At 39.9% G+C, this 15,965-nt stretch overlaps 1 protein-coding gene across 1 annotated transcript in view; it reads left to right on the forward strand.

Moving 5' to 3' along the window:
- LOC104369276 (T cell receptor beta constant 2) overlaps positions 1-13,848 on the forward strand; it is a 34,270-nt gene extending 20,422 nt beyond the window's left edge. The window contains exons 4-8 of the mRNA XM_042788837.1: positions 5,580-5,617; positions 9,507-9,842; positions 10,232-10,249; positions 11,299-11,405; positions 13,542-13,848. Coding sequence (XP_042644771.1) covers positions 5,580-5,617; positions 9,507-9,842; positions 10,232-10,249; positions 11,299-11,405; positions 13,542-13,568 — 526 coding nt within the window. The 3' untranslated portion in view covers positions 13,569-13,848. The remainder of the gene's footprint in view (positions 1-5,579; positions 5,618-9,506; positions 9,843-10,231; positions 10,250-11,298; positions 11,406-13,541) is intronic.
- The last annotated feature ends 2,117 nt before the right edge of the window (positions 13,849-15,965 follow it).

Consider the following 15,965-nt stretch of genomic DNA (forward strand, 5'->3'; position numbering starts at 1 on the left):
CTCCCTGTCCTCATATTTATTCTCCTTTTTCTCCTGCTGTAGAAAGTGGCAGGGGAGCTGTAGCTATAGAAACCATAGGCAAAGCTACTTGTTGTAGATGCTCAGCAGTTACATCTCAGGGACATGTGTGTAAACAGCTGTATATTTGTAATGAACAGCAGTTTGTCAAAAATAGCCGACCTGCAGTCTATATGTTTTACTGGCCACTCAGAAGTTAAGTTGGTGAAAGGAGAGAATGTGTAAAGACACATGTCTATTCAGATAATTATGCTATACTGTGTGATGTGGTCATCCTGCAACTACTTGGAGGGTTTCACAGCATCATATAACTACAGAATGGTTGAGGTTGGAAGGAGCCTCTGAAGGTCCTCTTGTCCAAACCCCTGGTCTAGCAGGGCCACCTAGAGCCAGTGGCCCAGAACTGTGCATAGACGTTTTTTTAGTATCCCTAAGCATGGAGACTCCACAACTTCCCTTGGCAACCTATTCAGTGCTCAGTCACGCTCACAGTAAAAAAGTGTTTTCTTGTATGTAGAAAGAGTCCTCCTGTGTTTCAGTTTGTGCCTATTGCCTCTGGTTCTGTCACTGGGCAGCGCTGAAAACAGTCTGTCTCCATCTTCTTTGCACCCTCCCTTCAGGTACTTATATACATTAAACAGATCACTCCCGAGCCTTCTCTCTCTAGGCTAAACAGTCCGAGGTCTCTCAGCCTCTCCTCCTATGTGAGGTGCTCCACTGCCTTAATCATCTTTGTGATTCTTTGTTAAACGTTTTCTAGTACGTCCATGTCTCTCGTAGTGAAGAGCCCAGAATTAGACACAGTACTCCAGGTGTGGCCTTAACAGTGCTGAATAAAGGGGAAGAATCACCTCCCTCAACCTGATGGCAATACTTTGTCTAATACAGCCCCGGATACCATTCGTTTTCTTTGCAGTAAGGGCACATTGCTGGCTCATATTCAACTTGCTGTCCATGAGGATCCCCAGTTCCTTTTCTGCCAAGCTGCTTTCCAGCTGAGTCTCCCTCACCATATACTGGTTCACGGGGTTATTCCTCCTCAGGTGCAGGACTTTGCATTTCTCCTTGTTGAACTTCATGATGCTATTGTTGGCCCATTTCTCCAGCTTGTTGAGGTCTCTCTGGATGGCAGCATGACCCTGTGATGCACCAGCCACTCCTCCCAGTTTGGTGTCTGCAAAGTTGCTGAGGCTACACTCTGCCCCATCATCAAGATCATTAATGAAGACATTAAACAGAAGATTTTTTTCCACCACAGCTGCTGCTTCTCAAGCTTCCTGTGAAACAAGAGCTGACTCAGAACAGAAATAAAAGGACAGATAACCTTGTGTTAATCATCCAACACAGGTATTGGGTTGGGAGCAGATGATGAACATTTGAGAAACAATATTGTTCTTTATTGGAACAACTTGAGTGCAAATCAGTGGGATCTAGCAAGAAGCTTGAGTAGACAAATACTAGAAGAGAGGGAAAACAAAGGGAAGGAAATAAATGAAATATATATAGGTAGGATGGTATAGCATCACTGCATGCATAGGGATGCATATTGGGTCTGGCTGGGATGAAGTTAGTTTTCCTCATAGCAGTCCTCATAGTGCTGTGCTTTGTAGCTAGAAAGGTGTTGATAACACACCAGTGTTATCTGAGCAGTGCTCACAGAGCATCAAGGCAGTGTCTCAAAACCCACTCCCAACCCCTGCTCCAAAGGCTGGGGGTGGGCAAGAGTTTGGGAGGGGACGTAGCCAGAACAACAGACCCGATCTGACCAAAGGGATACTCCATACCATATAATGCCATCCTCAGCAATAAAGAGCTAAGAGGAAGGAGGAGGAATGGGGACATTTGTTATTAAGGTCTTCATCTTCCTGAGCAACCGCTACATGTACTGAGGCTCTACTTCCTAGGCTGAACATCACCTGCTCATAGGAAGTAGAGAATAAATCTTCTGGTTTTCCTTTGCTTTTGCACATGGCTTTTGCTTTTTCTTTATTAAATTGCGTTTATCTCAACCAATGAGTTCTTTTTCGTCTTATTTTCTCCTCTCCCATCCTGCTGAGGAGGGAGAATTATAGAGGGGCTTGGTGGGCACCTTGGCAGCCAGTCAAGGTCAACCCACCACAGAATGTGATTTTACACATCCTCTGCTTCCATCACCTTATCTTTTCAGTACACAGATATGCCCTGAAAAGGGGCCATTCCTTAATTTCAAGGGTTCATGGTCACAAGTACTGAATATTTATGAAGAAAACTTCCTAGTGTCCCTAAAACAAATCTATAAAGCTCAAGGCACCTCTCCAGTTCTGCCTCCTGCTTTGTAGCTGCTGCTTCTGTAAACTCTAAAGAAGAATCCTGGGCTAGTGTAAGTGATATGATCACTACTTTTCAAATGTGACATTTCCCCACTAAAATGACACCATTATTAGAAAATATGGCCCTAGCTGTCTCTTACTTGCATATTCTCACCTTTCCTTCATGTCTGAAGTTTTACACATCTTGGCCCATGATGCCTCCCATGAGTGACATGGAAATAAAAATCAAGGAACTCTTTTCTCTCTTCTCTTCTTCTCACTCATGTGAATTCATGGTCTACATGGCCTTTCCTTTTGACGGGTTACAGATGAATCAAGTGGGACAAGACTGGTCTCTACTGGCATGTCTTGGAAACTGCCTTATTAATATGCCCAGAGGTGATATTAGCACCACATAGAAACACTGCTTCAAAATTAACACAGAAGTGATTCGCTTGTTCTGAAATGAAAGACACCATATGGGACAGAGTCAGTGACAGTAAGGACACTAATGGAGCTGTAGACTGGAGAAAGAGACGGAATAATCTTAAATGAATTTTATTAGAATGGTTTTAGACCCTGAATAAACAGTGCTCTGATCAGAGCTAGGCTAAAACCAAGGCAGGCAAGTAATATCTCATTATTAATGTTATTATTTAGGCAGAGCTAAACAAATAAAATGCTAAATGTATACTTTAAAAGATTTCAGCCTAAACAAAGACGAATGTCTGCAATCATTCCCATCATTAGTGATTTAAGCACACAGTTTTGCTGTTGTAGGAGAGAGGATACTGTAGGGGCACCTGAGTACACCTGTCAAATATCTCTGTAGTCCTCCTGTAGTCCTATGTCTTGGTTCTAAATGATTCAGCTGGGTCTATGTTTCTCATTCCCTTCCCTGGGACACTAACAGCTGTTCCCAACTGAATAGGCTGTATCAAAAATAACCGGTTCTTCTGTGATATCTGAAAACAAGAGAAAATCATTCATGATTTGCCTAGTAGAATTACCTTGATTCAAAGGATTGTGTCTGTGTTTACAGCCTATTTTTTTATATCAAGACAGACTGAAGTGAAACCATTAAAGAGCAATATGAACAATATATTTACTCCAGATACTTGGTTGTGTTGCTGACTATGTCTTGAGCTTTTATGTGACTAGGCCAGGGTGGGCTGCGTATGCCCCAAACCTAAATGGGTTTGCTCACATGCATGTCTTTCCCTGTATTGTCTCAGTATGTGCTGATACACACAGTCTCACTGGCACAGTGACTGTGTATCTTTCCTTCTTGGGAGTTATGTCATAGCTGGACAAACCTATGGGGGTAAAAAATACAGTTTTGTGTCTCCATTTAGTTATGTGTTCGGAAGGGAGACTGTCACTGGCTGTCCCCACTCCCATTAGACAGTCTCCAAAATGAAGACACATCGCTCTTAGTCTTAGATGAAGCCTTTTCACAGTCAGGGTCACAGGCACCTGGAAGAAGCCTGTACTCCTGCCTCCTATGACAGAGCAGTCAGAGGAATACAAACATAAGAGCACAGCATCCTACTTCCCTCCCTTTCAGAACAACTGTGACAAGTCCAGCACAGATCAAAGAGGATATTCACAATCAAGCCAGGCTACAAACAGAAACACAAGTCTGCAGTAAGCAAATCACTCTCAGTGCAAACCAGTTACTATGGGCTTGAGGTCTGTTTATCATACTGGGGCAGAAGAAAAAAAGAGTGGGAAGGAAAGCAGCATGAACACTGTCTTGAAGTTATCAAATGACAAATAACAGCATTTAAAACCAGCTAGTAAAATAAAAACAAACAAACAAATAAACAAACAACTAAATTTTTTGTCTGTAGAAAAAAAATCAGGATTATAAATTCAGGGATAATGGATACACTAAGAGGTAATCAGACTATCACACAGAAACAGTAATGGCAGAGAAAGGATGTGGTCTGTGGTTCCCATGGTAATCTTTCATGGGACTAGGTGACAAAAAAGGGAGGGTGGAGCCATGGGTGGGATTGTTTTTGTACGAGGTTGTATCGTTGTGGGGACAGGTGATCCACAGTGATACATTCCCCAGGAGGCCTTTACAAAAACCCATATGTGCGTAAGCCTTGTGGGAAAGTGTGTTAAGACAGCTACAGAGAATCCTGCAGCACGGTGGGCCTGTCCTGTTTTGCTTTTTCTTGACAGGCGTAGTATGCTAGGTCTTACTTTCATCATCCGAGAACCGAGCCTGCCCTCTCTGGAAAACAAGCCAGGAGATGCTGAGACACTGAAATAATTTTCAGCAAACCAGATTGACTGCAGATACACCTAAAACCTATCAGAGTATGTGAAGCAGAGAATTAGTATTTTTTTCTGATCTATAATGTTTACAATGGACCACAAAATAATTCTTTAATAATGTGATAAAAGTGTTAGAAAAGGAATTCTGACATGTAGCAGGTATCTCTCAGAGGCACTATATAAAAAATGTTGGGGTTTTCTCGCTTAAATGAGTCTCCAGTGTCCACTGACTGACTCATGCCTGCGAGCACAAAGGTTTTTCTACAATCCTTCTCTGTTGCAGTTCTTCCTAATGGATATCAAGAATTTGTCTGAGACCAGCCTACTGATTCTTCTGGACTCTCCTTGTGTGCATTACTTTTAACCTATCAGAAAACTGACTGGGATCCTGAAAAACTATTCAAGATGGCTGGCCTGCCATTGAAGAGAAAACAAATGGATTTGTTTTAGTTCAGTGCCACAAAGGCAACCCACCTATATGAAAAGGCATGTGACTATGACAACCACAAAGCAAATATTATTTGATTATTAACTCCACAAGTTACAAAAAGGAAGGCTTCAAAATCCTTAGAGTACAAGACTGACAGTAAGGAAACTCTACTTGTAGAGGAATTATATTTCTAGACAATGACAGCCCACTCTGGGTACATCTTCATGGTTTCTCAATCTGCAAAATGAGAATAGCAGGTAATATCAATGAGATAACATGGAGATTAGAGAAAGGTTGTAAACTAACTTGAGGTGAAATGTAGACAATAAAAATCAGTATCAAGAGACGCTGGGAAATGCTGTTATAAATTCTACAGATTATACAATGACATTTCAAGCTGGTTTTCTGCCAAAGCTCTTCAGGTAGAGATTGACAGATTTTTGAGATTCCAGATACAGTAAACATTGCTTAATCTTCTGTTTACTGAATTCAACTGCAGTGTATCCCTTTTCTTAGCTTATGATACAACACTTTGTCACTGTGGCCACAAATAGCATGATTTTCGGCGATGGCACAAAACTTACAGTAATGGGTAAGAAATTTCTGTTTTCTTTTCTAAATCACTTCAAATCCCAGGTATTATCTTTAGAGAAGTTCACTTCAACCTTATTCTGTCTTTCATTAAACTGGTGTTTTCCTAATGTGCTAGTAACCAAGTCTACTTTGGATAATAGACTAAGTTTAGTATTCTATGTAAGGACACACATTTGACTTTGGAGAACAGAATGAATGTATTTTCAGTGGATAAAAAGTTGTCCATAGAAATAATTAGGATAAGGAATGGGTTAAAAATAGTTGCATATCATAAGTATATTGTCTTAATAAATCAGCATCTGCAAAACCCACTATTCCCCAAAAGTATGACTCTTCTCTATACTGCTAGTTTTCTTGGGACTACAGGTAATTAAGGACAAGTCAATGAAAGGCTGTCTGGAAAGAACTGAGTTACAGTTATACTTTGGACAGGTCTAGAAAACAAAATCAAGATTCTACAAACTTAAATTACTCCGTTATCTATCTCAGATAACTGAGAAAGATGAATAAGTGCACTAACATTATTAGTTGACAAAATAGAAGCCACAAATCAATACTCAACTTTGTCATAAGCAATACTAACAGCCTCTGCAGCTGTTTACTTCCTTGTTGTTGTAGAAAACAACTCTCCACAGCACAGCAAGTTTGTTTCAACAAAATAGGCTTGTCAGGATGAAGGTGAAAAGATCATTTAGGACAATGATCTCTCGATTTCAGAGTAGATGCTCAGACGGCCACTGAAAACCACAGAAACAGAATATGTGGTTCAGTTAAATTAAAAGTAGCTCTCAGGGAATGTTTCTCTGGGCCACATTTCTGAATTTGGGGTCTCTCTCCTCCAAATTCAAGGGAAAACAAGGTTGCTTCTAAGACTCTCATAAATGATGGTGATCTCTTATTCTCATTGTGTTGCTCCTGGAGTCAGAAGAATTGATAACTCAGGCTTTCATACTACACATTTCCACTGCAGAATGAAATGATTATGAGTGATAAAATCACATCTCCATAGGAAAAAATCAGTGATCAGCATGTTTTTTGAACTTCAGTGTGGTGCCTGAACCGACGAAAATCAATACACTGATCCCTCATTGTCCATAGTGAATCATGCAGATAACTTTTATAATCATAGCTAAGAGAGCAGAGAGAATAAAAGCAGAGACTTTCTTCTAGGGAAGGAGAAAAGGAGGGATGGTTAGGAACTGCTACAGTGGGGAGAGTGGACTACGGTCCTGTGTTATATATTACAACATATAAGTAAAGTAAGTAAAATAAATTAAAAAAAAAATATTTTACAAGAGAGGAATATTCATGATGTTGAAATGAAATGAGGAAATTAAGGAAATTAGGCTGTTTAGTTGAAAATAAGCAAAGAAAATTATTCTGTCTGCATATGGGAGATTATTTTCTAATAGTACACCTAGATAAATAGATAAATGTCCTCTAAAGAAATAATGAAAGCTGCAGCAAACAATTCACATAAGCCTGAAGAAAAAGGGCTCTGGAAGAGGTATTTCTGAGATTGATCTCACCTGGCTAGACACACAGATGTGGTGTTTCCTTACAGACCTTTATTTTTTTTTTTAGGGGACAATAAATTAATGTATTGTGTGTTTCTTCTTTTGCTAGTACCACGAGGGGAGAGTTAGTCCGCATGTTTGGCTCAGAGGACTAAGAGTAGAGGAGAGGTTTTCCAGCAGCTGCAAAACAGTGTGAATAATGAAAGACTGTACTTTGGCAGTGGAACAAAACTCACAGTCCTACTAAGACAGAAGTCAGATCTTTGTGATACACGTGATACTGGTTTAAGGGGCAAGAGTATTCTTAATTAATAGCAGAATAATGATTTTTTTTTCATACACCCATGATGACAGAATTAATGTTTATTGGTTGGTTATTAAAATGAAATGTGCTAATATGGAAGTGTAGGATTTGCACGCATGAATTTTGAGATCCTTGTGTCTGTTGCTTTTCTCTTCCCTTACTGGGAACTTCATGAAGGGAGAAAGGAAGAAATAATTCTGTTTCATCCCATTCCCCAAGAAAACATGTTGGGAACAAACATTATAGAGGTTGGGAAATTCTTTGGTCTGCAAGTTTTTGCAGTTCATCTATGTAACAGTCAAAAGCAACATTTCAGAGGTGAAGTCTGGCTTCCTGTGTCTGTTGAGTCAGGCAGGGAAACCAAGCATTGTGCCAGTGTCTACTATGAACACTGTGGAAGACCAGAACAGAATGGGCTGTTGACAACACTTTTTTCTGATTGCCTCTGTTCTTGCTTGTATAAGTATCCTTATTCCATTTCAAGCATGCTTATTCTCTGGCTTTGTCTTTCCAGTAGTTTTATCATTCTTTCTGTCTGCCTTTTTCACCTGCATGCCTCTTTGTCTTTTTTTGCTTTAGTCTGTTAAAGGTCTCTCATTTTTCTTTACTGTCTTCCCTATCTGTTTACATGCCTTCACTTATTAGCCATTTAGGCTATAAGCCAATTAATTTGTGTCAGAAAAAATGTTAGGACAGGAAGAAAATTCATAAAGCCAAGTACTAGAACAGATCAGTGAAAGTGATCAACCTCTCCTCATATCCACTGGAAGGAAAGCAGAGCAGTGCCAAACCTTCTAGGGCATTGTCTCTATTACTATCTAGTTACCTCTTCTGAAGTCTGTACAAGCTTGCACTTTTTCACAAAAGCACCCAAGTCATCTTTGTAGACTAAGCACCGACAATCATGAGTAAGCCTAATAGTTGAAAGAAAACACTAAGGCTTAGGGGTCAAGATCTATGCAAGATAGAAGTTTCTGCCAATTCTGAACATTCTCTCCACTCTAGAAAGGAGGGAGTGATCAGGAAGAATATCTACAATTTACAGTGCCTTCACACTGAAAAAAAGTAAGTTTTCTCTTTGGCTCCGTAGTTTTCTCTGCATTTCTGTTTCCATGTGCATTCTGCAGACCTGGATACAACGATCGGTGAGCTTACCATGCTAGATGAATAAAAAAGGCACTCTAATAAAGTATATGGGGGAAAAAAAAAAAAAAAAAAAAAAGTCGCTTTTTAGGATCTGTGCCTAGCTTCTGAGTAACATCTCATTGTTGCCTTGTATATACTTCTGACTATAGAAGTCTATTTGGTTTAGTCTTGTATGTAGGCATTAAGCCCTTTAGGGCAGGGGACAACTTGTGAGTGTAGAGAATCTTGTATCATTTTGGGAAGATGTGTAGCCTAGGATGAGGGTTTCTCATACCCAGGATAACCTAAATATTAAATAACATAAAGAGACATTTCATAGTCTTAGAAGAGGATCAGAAGTTAAGAGCTAAAGCAAAACTTGTCCGAGGCAGACTCAGGTTACCTGCCTAAAGTGTTCTTCACTTCAGACACAGAGAAAGATTAGCTCTTTCCGCTCAAGTCACCTCTCAAATGGGGAGGTTCATGTAAGGTATTACACGGCAGTATAATTCTGAAAACTGCAATAAACATCATGTCTTAGTACATCTCAAGGAATGTGAAGATGTTTGCGCCTTATAACACAGACTATTATCTATTAGTACAATATTACAAACACAGGCTCTATAGCACTACTGGGTAGTTTTCTGCCTACCTGTTTGCTCAGCTTCTTTTCAGCTTTCCTATTCTTCTGACAGAGGCAATACCACAAATTCAAACATTCATGCACTTCTGTAGCCACATCTTTTATGCTTCTGTGTAATGGGTAAAGACTTCCAGTTTCCTGGTGTCTACCTATCTAATAGATATAAATCATCTAGTAGAAATTCGTTAAAAGACCAGATATATCAGCAGTCACACAGCACAAATACAGTACAATTTTAAGGGGTTTCTGATTGAAGATAGTAATGGGAGATTCTGGTCAATACTGCTTTCTGTTTTAGGGAAGAATGATGAAATCATACCTCCAGTTGTGGCCATCTTTTCCCCATCGAAACAAGAGATCCAACAGAAGAGCAAGGCCACATTGGTATGCCTGGCCTCTGGTTTCTACCCTGACCACCTGAATCTGGTCTGGAAGGTGAATGGTGCTAAAAGGACAGAAGGCGTGGGGACAGATGAGTTTTCCACACAGAATGGGAGTACTTATTCATTGACCAGCCGCCTGAGGATCTCAGCCCAGGAATGGTTCAACCCTTTAAATCGTTTCGAGTGTGTGGCCAATTTTTTTAAGAATGGAACACTGGAATCGATACACAAATTAATCTATGGTGATGCTGGTGAGTAAAAAATGTGTATCACCATGCTGTACAAACTAGAAATCACAAATCAAAAGGGTGTGGGCTATGATGTGAAACACATCTATGTCCAGCTTCTATACAGGGTGTTGTTATGGCAAAAATATATATGTAAATATGTAGGTATTTGTATATGTCTCTTCATATTCCTGGGCCTCTGTATCCACATTATCATTATACAGCTATAGTTTTTGAAAGGTTTCTTCAGATTTTCACTGAGAAATTTCTGTATTATAGTTAAATGAATAGTATAAAAAATATGTAGTATAGTAAAATGAATCAGGTGGTATATTGTAAATTGAAACATCTAAAATTTGTGTTCTATTTACATTGAAGAGAAACATGACTTTCAGTTCATTTTTCTCTTTCAGGTTGTGCACTCACGGAAGGTACGTGTGTCTTCTCACAGACAAATATCTGTAGGTATTTTGCTTCCAGTTTTACTGATGCTAAGTACAAGCCGTGTGATATTTCCACTACAAGAATAACTTGTACTTCTTCATCTAAGTGATTTGTATGTTAGAGTAAAAAAAAAAAAGAAGAACTTTAGAAGGGTTGTACGTGCATGCTGTATGTAGTTGTGTTTTGATTTTATTAGGTCTTCTTTATGATTCCCTTTTGCAATAACAGAAGAAATTGTGAAGCCTTCCTATAGAGTGTAATTTGCTCTTTTTATCATCTCTTCCAGTCCTTAACACTGCCTTCTGTTGGGAATCTGCTTGTTCAGCCATGAAATTAAAAATTAATACTTAGCCAAGTGATTATGACATCAAGATTCGGAATCTGGAATTCTGAATATTTCTTACCATCAAGTTCAGAATATTTCTCATTACAAGTCACATTCTCCTCCAAACTGTGAGGATATCAATATTAAAAATTATGTTTCTTTCCTCTATGTATACATATTTATACTCTTACCAACTTCTTTAATGCTTCAGGAATCTTAGGGCTGAACCAAGATCAGACTGGTGTCAATACTACTGCAATTCCTTTAAGAGTGAAAAATCTGCAAGAATAAAAATTCTAGATACCATATTATTCTGTGCTATGTAATACCTCCCTAATATATCAGCAGCACTCAGAAGGCCACTGACAATAACAGGTGAAAAAAATTTGTATCTTGTGATTCAGTTTAATTTGAGTTCCTAGGAGGGATTCACATGAACAGCCTAGTTTTTCAGTAGGTGTAGCAACACAATGGTTAAACATTCCCAATCAGGACATACTTTCTTAGCATAAAGTCAATTGCTGTCTTTCCTAGACTCGCTTTCTCTTTCCATTCTTTGAATCACAGTGTTCTTTCCCATGCCTTTCTATCTTGTGTCAACAGAGCCATTCATTTAGCTCTAGTTCCTTTGTGTTGCTTAGCTAATGCTACATTAGATCTAGTCTCTTCTGATGATGATAATTCAATACACAAATGCTGTTTGATTTGCAGAGTCCTACTTGCACTATGGAAATTCTCTGAAGCTCACTTACCTCATTCTCTGCAGCAAAGCCTTGCTCTATGCAGTTTTGGTGAGCAGTCTGGTGTGGACAGCCAAGGTAGGCAAGCGTGCCACTAAAAGGTTGAGCTTACTCACTAGTACAAGGATCAGTGGATACAGACTGGATCTGCTCTCAGTTGTGGGGTAGTTCTCCATGTATTCTGCCAGGATTTTTGCAGGGTGGTTTGAAAAATCATGTGATGAGTTTTCTATTATTGTTTTTCCAGTACTCAAATAAAACCAATGCTATCTAGAAGAGAAACTCCTTCTCAAAATACTATTTAAACACATGGAAAAAAGATGAAAATGAAGGACAACTCCAGAAAGTAAAGAAGGGAAATATCATATTTATGATACCTTTCTGTAAGCATGGAAAAGGGACTCATGCCTGCAGTGAAATAATAAGCACGGGTTTTGAGGAGATACGTGGGATAAATCTGAACAAAGACTTACAAAGATTTACAAAGAACAATGGGATAAATCTGAACAAATGAGAGAGACTTAACTAACTACCAGGAAATAATTTTTATCAGTAAGTTTCTCATATGGCTGAAAGATATTCCCAGTGAGAGTAGTGGAAGCTTCAGGACTTGTTCCTTTAAAAGCAGGACTGGGAGATGTTGAGGGTGAGTATGAACACAATCTCAATAATGTCTTTGTGTCCTTTTCCAAGGGTACTAGATGGAATAGGCTTGTGCTTTACTGGATCACAGTCATAAAAACACAGAATAGTTTGGGTCGGAAGGGACCTTTAAAGATCATCTAGTCCAACACCCCTACCATGAATAGGGACATTTTCCACTAGATCAAGTTGCTGAAATGCCCTTCCAACTCAACTTTGAATACTTCCAATGATGGGACATCCACAGCTTCTCTGAGCAACCTGTTCCAGTGTCTTACTGCCCACATCATAACAGATTTCTTCCTTATATCTAATCTAAAGCTACCCTGTATCAGTTTGAAATTGTTGCCCCTAGTCCTGTCACTGCAGACCTTGGTAAAAAGTCTCTATCTTTTTCATAAGCCTCCTTGTATAATGAAAGGCTGCAAGAATGTCTCCCTGGAGTCTTTTCTTCTTCAAGCTAAACAACCCCAACTCTCTCAGCCTTTCTTCATGGGAGAGGTGTTCCAGCCCTCTGATCGTTTTTATGGCCCTCTTCTGAACCCGGTCAAACATGCCCATGTCTTCCTTGTGCTGGGGGCCCCCAGAACTGGATGCGGGGCTCCAGGGGGGGGTCATGTGAGAGCAGAGGGGCAGAATCACCTCCCTCAACCCGCTGGCCACACTTCTTTTAATGAAGCCCAGGACACAGCTGCCTGTCTGGACTGCAAGTGCACATGTCCAACTGACATACAATTTTTCATCCACCAGCATCCCCAAGTCCTTCTCCACAGGGCTGCTCTCTAACCATTCATCCCCCCAGTCTGTACCGATCCTGGTGATTGCCTGGACCCCCAGGTGAAGGACTTTGCACTTGGCCTTGTTGAACTTCATGATGTTCACATGGGCCCATTTCTCAGGCATTTCTGGGTCCCTCTGGATGGCATCCCTTCCCTCAAGCGTATCAGCTGCCCTACTCAGAGTGGTGCCACCTGCAAACTTGATGACAGTGCATTCAGTCCCCCCATCAGTGACACACTGGTAATTAAATTATCACACTGATATTAAATGGTGTCAGTCCCAGTCCAGACCCTTGAGGACACTACTTGTTACTGGTTTCTACCTGGACATCGAGCCATTGATTGTAACTCTTCAGATGTGGACATCCATCCAATAACTTGTAACAGTCCATCCATTAAACACATATCTCTCCACCTTAGCAGCAAGAATGTTGTGGTGGGCTGTATCAAAGGCCTTACAGAAGTCCAGATAGATGACATCTTTAGCTCTTCCCTTGTCCACTGACGCAGTCACTAATGTAGACGGCCACCAGATTAGTCATCTAACACACTAAATTGTGTGCCGAGATTGTAGTTCAGTATGTAACTAAATAATTTGTATGGGTCAAGATACTTCCGTGGTACAAAAAAGGGACAGAGCAAGGAGATAAAACATGGTAATTTCTGTTAATGTTCTCAGGAGACACAACAGTTGAGACACTGATAAATATGGTCTATTATTTCTTAGATTATTGTATTTGTTCCTTTTGCTTATTTTTTTTTTATTTGTTCGTTCTGTTTTGTTTTCAATTAGGCTGGTGGCAAGTTGTATAGAGAATAAATGAAGAGTCCTCTTCATCACATCAACAAGAACACAGCAAATTATAGCAAAGGATCTGTGCTTCTGTCTAAGAATGACTGAATGTTATTTCCTGGTGAATCTCTGTACCCCTCCTGTTCTTTCCACATTGTTGTAATCAATGTTGGTTTTTCACCATATTTCCATATCACATCATATTGTATTGTATCATATCTTTAAAACTCACACCTTCTTAATGCTCACGGGTTGAGAACCCAGGTCCTTGAATTAGGAATAAAATTTTAGTTTCTTTTCCATTCAAGAAGCATGAGTTGTTGTTTTTTCATTTGGTCTTTTGTAGCAATAACGTCCTACTACACCCTTTCCAGTGATGTGTAGTATCATAAGGAACTCACATTAAAGAATTTTCACTAAGAATAATTTATCTGTTATGAGAACAGTAGAAAGCTTATTCAGTACTTACAGTGTGTACCAACAACTGGAGTGGGGCTGCAGGTTTCAGAGGCTTCCACATTCCAGTACCAGCAGCTGGGGGAGAGAGTATTCAGTGCCAGCTAGCAAGCAGACTGTATGTCTAAGGCCAGTTTCTGGGAGATCCATAGAGTGTAAGTGTGGGTCCCTGTGTGCATGTGGGGTATATGATGTAACTAGAGGATTGGGGAATCTGGGGCCAGTTGATGGGTACACTGAGTGTCTAAGTCCAGCTCCTGTGGTCCAGCATGTGTGCGTGGAGGAGTGAATGAGTGTTTGTACCTGTGAGTGAGTGGGTCTGTACCAGTAAGTGGAGTGGGGCTGCAGGCCTCAGGGGCTCATACATGCAGGTCTCTTAGTGCCATCTGTGTTTGCATGAGTGTTTCTGTCTGTATTGATTTGTGTGGCTGCTGCATGTGTATATACATTTGTATTGTGCATGTGTTTCTATGACATTTGGGAATACACACTCAGCGTTGTTAGTGGAAAAACCAAGGAAACATAAGGAAAAGGAGCTGCAGCATCTTTGACACTATTGGGCTATTGGATTCAGAAACCCCAAATAAAATAGTTAGAACTTACAATTCACTTCTAGCCATCTTAGAGTATTTAGGGCATTAACCAACCCATGCCTACTGCACAGCACTATTTAGATGGACAGTGGCACAGCTTGTCAGCATTAGCAAAAATCAACTTCCTACGTTTCATCCCAACCTTGTCAATATTTGTGCCACAGCAGTTCATAATCTGAAAAGATGGGTCCAATCTTAGGCTAAATGAAGAAAAGAAAAATGGAGGTGGAGGGCAGAAAACATGATCCTGTGGTTTTACAGTCATAAATTTACTGGGTGCAGAGGAAGGAAAAAACCTAAGTCTTTTTTGGCATTGTCTGCAATATCATGCATGTTGCCAGATGGAAAGTATGGAAGCATCTACACACCAGCATAGCTCCCCCATTTCTTTATTATGAAATGTAATTCCCACTGCTGTTACAGAAGGGCCTCACTGCTGCCTTTCTCATCATAGAAGCCAAGTACTAAACAAGCCATGAAGACCAAGTTGCTCTTTTGCTCATAGTACAGAATCTAAAATATAGGTAAATGAAGTTTACACACTTATTTGGACAAAAAAAAAAAAAAAAAATATGTATATATTTCAGAGTGAGAATAAAAGAAAATAACAAATACATTTTTTAACTCCTACACAAAAAGAAACACTGGCAGGACATGTGTGAGCAGCATTACGTCTATGGTGTACTCCTGTTTAACATGCATATGGGTCTTTAGAATATTCTTCTGTACTTTTGCCTACACCCACCCTGATATGTGATTGGAGTGATGCTAGTGTTTTTATATTGCTAGAGGATAGACACACTGTTCTACTGCATCCAACACTGGATAAGGATGTAAGATGACGGTATCATGTGAGAGATGCAGGAAGGCTGTGAAAATTAAAGTTTGACTATTATCAAAATGTAACCCTTGGAAGAAGACTGAAAGTAACAGGCCAGAGCTATTGATGAACAGAGTTCAAAAAGCAAGGGAAGTACTACTCACATCTCCACAGGTCAAGAGTCTTGTCCATTCCCATCTTGTGATGTCTCTATAGTGACAATAAGGTTGTCCAGACTGATGAACCTGGCCCAGAAGGAATTGTTCCACTCCCTAGGGCATGTCACAAACATTCCTAAGAAGAAGAATAAACATGTGTAGAGAGCAGCCAATCTTTGCCTATACCATATGTTAATTGCTTAGAATAACCTGTACATAATTTAGGTCAGTCTTTGCAGTGTCAAAGATGACCCATCAACTCCAGATTAGAGAACAGCTACAGGTGGTATGAAAATGCATTTTTCCTTTATTGTCTCCACCCAATGGAGCCTTACAAAAGAATAAACTGGGTAAATACCTCCTTTTCTTGGAAAAGATAAACCATGAGAAGACCTCA

The sequence above is a fragment of the Tyto alba genome, unplaced genomic scaffold (genome assembly GCF_018691265.1).
Source record: "Tyto alba isolate M040663 unplaced genomic scaffold, T.alba_DEE_v4.0 Super-Scaffold_14, whole genome shotgun sequence".
Classification (NCBI taxonomy): Eukaryota; Metazoa; Chordata; class Aves; order Strigiformes; family Tytonidae; genus Tyto; species Tyto alba.